The sequence below is a fragment of the Lutjanus erythropterus genome, chromosome 11 (assembly GCF_056507025.1).
Source record: "Lutjanus erythropterus isolate fLutEry1 chromosome 11, fLutEry1.hap2, whole genome shotgun sequence".
Classification (NCBI taxonomy): Eukaryota; Metazoa; Chordata; class Actinopteri; order Lutjaniformes; family Lutjanidae; genus Lutjanus; species Lutjanus erythropterus.
This window is the reverse complement of record NC_139327.1, coordinates 3,805,081-3,809,980: the sequence shown is the minus strand read 5'-3', so window position 1 is coordinate 3,809,980 and position 4,900 is coordinate 3,805,081. Positions and strand designations below refer to the sequence as shown.

Here is a 4,900-nt window from a genome sequence, read left to right as displayed (position 1 = left end):
AATCAGCTGCCCCAGTGATGATTTAGTAATTTTTCAAGGCAGCATTCTGACATGATGTAGTGGGATAAACACAGGTGTTACCAATGATACTAATTAAGGTTTGTTACAGTAAGTCCATTCAGGTCCTACAGAGTCAGGGTGCTGCTATTCTGCATGCTGACTCACTGGAAAGGATTTGCTACACTAAATGGAACAGGACCTCAATTTGTAACATCTGTGTTTTCCCTACTACCCACTATATACATGTGGCTGCTGAGAAAAAGGTCTATTGTTTTTATGCTCTCACCTGTTTTAAGTTGGTTAGCTTTGCCCTTAGCCCTGTTTCACGCAGCCACATTGACATATATGGAACACTCACAGGTGTTACCAATGATTAGTGGGACGTGCTGTGTTTACTCTGGTATTTCATATCAATATGGCTGCCTTGAAAACAATCTTTGTTGACAATGTGACACAGCATATTCATTTCACATACAGAGCATTTGCTTAACTTACATTTAAATAAAAAGGCAAGCGTATTTCCCTTTAAAAAAAAAAAAAAACTATTGTGACGTCATCACCAAGCGCCCACAAGAAAAGTAGATGAAGCTGTATTCATGCTGTCAGCACGTCGAACAAGCCGGCAGGTACGAAACTAACCTGTTTAATCTGCCTTTTAACAATTAATCTGCACCGTGTCGGCCCTGTGGGGACATACCATGTATGAACATGAGTCTGTTTGTTCGTGAAGTGATATCTGTTGTAATGAAGAGGTGTTTGTGACGAGTAAACGGTCGCATCTAGCCAGGAAGCTAATGTTAGCTAGCCTGGTTACACTTAGAAAGTTAGTAAACTAGCAAGAGATTATTACAGGCATACGTTAACGATAACGTCAAAATGAACGCGAGCACGATGGTATTAGTCTGACATGTATATGGGCAAAGCCAGTGATGCAAATAAAATTGTGTAAATAACTAAATAGCCTTTGAGAATACATTTCAGTCTACTTCTGACCGACTTGGAGGAATAATCCGTAGAAGTGCACAGAGAAATGAACATCTCAGCGTCTACGTTTTCTACGTTTCCATGACAGCTGGTGAAGATACAGTAAAAGCACCAGCCTAAATTCAGGGTAGTCTGCCCTTCCTTAACATAGACAGGTGACATATGAGTCATCTGAATGCAACAATGTTTCTGGGAAAAAATATTCTATTCTTAAGAGAAAACTTTCCAAATCATTCTTCGCAGCAAAACAAATTGAGTGTGTGTGTGTGTGTGTGTGTGTGTGTGAGTGAATGAGTGAGTGAGTGAGAGCGAGAGAGAGAATTTTATCATTTGACTGGGGTGCTTTGCTGGACGGTTTTTGTCGATTTATATATTTTTTTTTCTGTTAACTGCTGTTCCAAAATTAAGAATACATGTTCATTTTCAACTATAAAGAGATGATGTTGCTGTTTCAAACAGGGCTGCAACTAACAATTATTTCAAAGCTGATTAATCGTTCAGTTATTTTCTTGATTAATAGTTGTAGAGTGTATAAAATCTTAGAAAATGGTTTTAAAAAAAAGTTGAATCAGTGTTTCCCAAAGGCTTAAGTAATGTCCTTAAATATTTTGTTTTGCTCACAACCCAAATTTATTCAGTTTATTGTCAAAGAAGAGTAAGGAAACCAGAATATATTCACATTTAAGAAAAATTTTGACTTTTTTTCCTTAAAAAAATACACAAAAAGATTAACTGATTATCAAAAAAGCTGACAATTAATTTTGTAATCAATTAATTATTGATTAATCATTGCAGCTCTAGGCTCAAACCTCCTGCAGTTTAAAAGTAAAAGAATAGTTTGGATTAATTTGAAGTGTGAGGTATGTATCCATACTCGGGGTATTAAGGACGGTAGATGGACTTTGCCACGCCTCCACTTTGGAGGAGTAGAGAGGAGTAACAGCATCATAGCAAAGCTAAGTAGCTACTGTTGTAGACAGTGTTAGTAGCAAAATGTGTTTTAGCTACTTAAATAAAAGCCCACCCTCCCAAAAAGCACACTTTTCAAAGCCACCAGACTCCTTTTGCAACAAAACAGTAATTTTACCTTGCAGAACATGGGAGTTACTGGTTTGACACTACATCAATCTTTTAGTTCATTGGTGTTATTGTACGATTTCAAACTAACAAACTGACTGAGGCAGCAGTAGACTAGCAGCTCCCGTGTCCTGCAAGGTAAAATTGTTGTTTTTGTCAAAGAAGTCTGGTGGCTTTAGAGAAAGCTATGTTTGGCTCATATAACAGTAGTTTCATGTCAAAAAAGGCTGTCTGAAGGCAAGGCAAAGCAGTGAAAATAAGCTAAATAAAGTGTTTACGCAAATATACTTTATACTTTTTTAGGATGCTGACTTTGTCCACAGTAGTATATTGCTCAGCTTCTCAAAACTGGGGGCGCGTCGACCACCATCGACTGTAATACACTGACGATGGAGTACCTCATACAACTCCACTTCAGAAAATCCAAACTATCCTTTTAAGCTTTTTGATGCGGACATGTGATAGACTTAATTAATTCTGTTCTGTTATTTTTTGCAGGTTTAACAATATGGATTTGCTATATGGTCCAGTGGGCTTGGGAGTCGTAGCAGGACTGGGCTGTGGGCTCCTCCTCGGTTGGCACCTACGGTCTCGCTTTGGCCCAACATCCAAAAGCCTTGCGGCAGCGATGGGCAATGGCGCCGGTGAAGCAAGCGTGATGGGCGAGGGTGGAGAGTTCAAGATGATTTTAGTGGTCCGAAATGACCTGAAGATGGGCAAAGGGAAAGTGGCCGCCCAGTGCTCCCACGCTGCTGTGTCAGCTTACAAACAGGTTCAGCGCAGGAACCCTGAGCTTCTCAAACAGTGGGAGTACTGCGGCCAGCCCAAGGTGGTGGTGAAGGCCCCTGACGAGGACACCCTGATTGATCTGCTGGCTCATGCCAAAGAAGCGGGGCTTCCTGTCAGCCTGATTCAGGATGCAGGAAGGACACAAATTGCACCCGGATCACGCACCGTGCTGGGTATCGGTCCAGGCCCGGCTGATCTGGTCGACAGAGTCACTGGACACTTGAAGCTCTATTAATAGTTCGATCTTTCCATCATCTGTAGGACTTAAATAAAACTCCTTTGTTGTTAAAACTATTTGAAATATAACAAAGTTGGGCTACCATAAGTTTATATTTTTACACAGCAATGAATGACTCAATTACATGTGAAATACTTGATTTTTCCTGTGCAGTTTTGGAGATTTGTGCATTCATAGCATTAGAAATCTGTTGATTCTTGAACAGTAGTGATAACAGCTTCATTTGTATTACTTAACTGTGATAGTTCTGACAGAGAACACTGTCTGTGCTGGTCCTCCACGCTAACCAATCTAAGGCCTTTGTCTGATGAAATGATGCTCAGAGGAAACAGATTTAAATTATTGTTGATCTCATTAGAATCACATCACTGTCAAATAACAGCAGACCTTGTCATAGCAGGAAAAAGCTTGTTACTATTAACATTAGCAATGGCTTAGCTCTGTTTTTTGTGTGAGGCCAGACAGTGAGCAATAATGCAAAACAGCAGTGCCATGGAGTTGGTTAATAGAGATGTCAAGTTGTTATTAATGTTATTGATTAAACCTGTGCTTTTCCTGCAAGTGGAAAAAGGTCTATTCTGATGACTATGGTCCCAAAATGATATTCTGTTAATAAAAATGTCAAGACAAATCCTAATCTCACAAATTAATTCTGAATATAATTTTTATATTAATGTATTTAATACTTTAGAATTCCATGGAGATCAATGCAACGGATAATATGATCTAACAGGATTTTACAGTGCAGCAGCAGGGCTGGTTACATGAATCATATGGATTTTACAAAACCACAAAGTATCTGAATTATTGTTCCTGGTCCTAAGTGCTGCATTACAGTTTAACTAGAATCAATAACTGAAAGTAGAAATGAATGCCTCCACTTTATTTGTTGTCACATCCACATGATTTTATCAAATGCATTTGCTTTCACAATCTCCCAGCTGTTTGGAGAATAGACACAATCATGTTGTTCATCACTGCTGGCATCTCAGTCTGCTTCTGCTGACTTGTGCCATCAGAGGGTGCTACAAACACATCCTCGTGTATAAAGTGAAACATCTACTGCTGCTGCTGTTGAACTCATCTGAACATATTAGGATTACAGACATTACACTACAAGGTAGACAAGATAACAGGAAGATGTTGCAGTAGAAACCAATCCAACACCAAAGTACTGCCTGAAATACTGGCCAACAGTTGGTCCCTGATAAGGGCGTTACTGTAGATACACTTTAGGGCTTTGACTAACTATTATTTTCATCACTGATTAATCTGTCCATTATGCTCTCAATTAATAGATAAAATGTGTTTTATCCAAAAATACAGTTTTCAGTTTACTGTCATGTAGAAGTAAAGTAACCAGAACATGTTCACATTTGTGAAGCAGAAATCAAAGAGTGTGGACATAATTTATTAGAAAATGACTCAAAATGATTGATTATTGAGATATTTGGCGATTAATGTAATAATGAATCGATTAATCGTTGCAGCTCGAGATACACAACTAATTAGATCTGTTCCACAGCAGCTGTTATTACCAGTGATAATTAAAGTTCAGTTCCATTCAGGTCAGACAGAGTCAGGGTGCTACGCTACATGGAATGGGACCTTGATTAGTATCACTGGTGACACCCGTGTTTACCTTATTTCACATCAATATGGCTCCTGTAAACAAAACCTATTGTGTTGTTAACAAATTGGCAAATTAGCACCAGTCTCCAGAGATGTCCGTCTGACATTCACTTCAACCGAAGCCTGTGAAGTCAAAAATGTGTGTCCTGTTTGGGTGCAGCCTCCTGGCCTGCTCCAGCA

At 39.2% G+C, this 4,900-nt stretch overlaps 1 protein-coding gene across 1 annotated transcript; it reads left to right on the top strand.

Moving 5' to 3' along the window:
• Positions 1 to 517: 517 nt before the first annotated feature.
• On the top strand, positions 518 to 3,719 carry ptrh2 (peptidyl-tRNA hydrolase 2). The gene is made up of 2 exons (XM_084730502.1): positions 518 to 626; positions 2,560 to 3,719. The coding sequence occupies exons 1-2, from the start codon at positions 583 to 585 to the stop codon at positions 3,083 to 3,085; spliced, it is 570 nt and encodes a 189-aa protein (XP_084586628.1). The 5' UTR covers positions 518 to 582; the 3' UTR covers positions 3,086 to 3,719.
• The last annotated feature ends 1,181 nt before the right edge of the window (positions 3,720 to 4,900 follow it).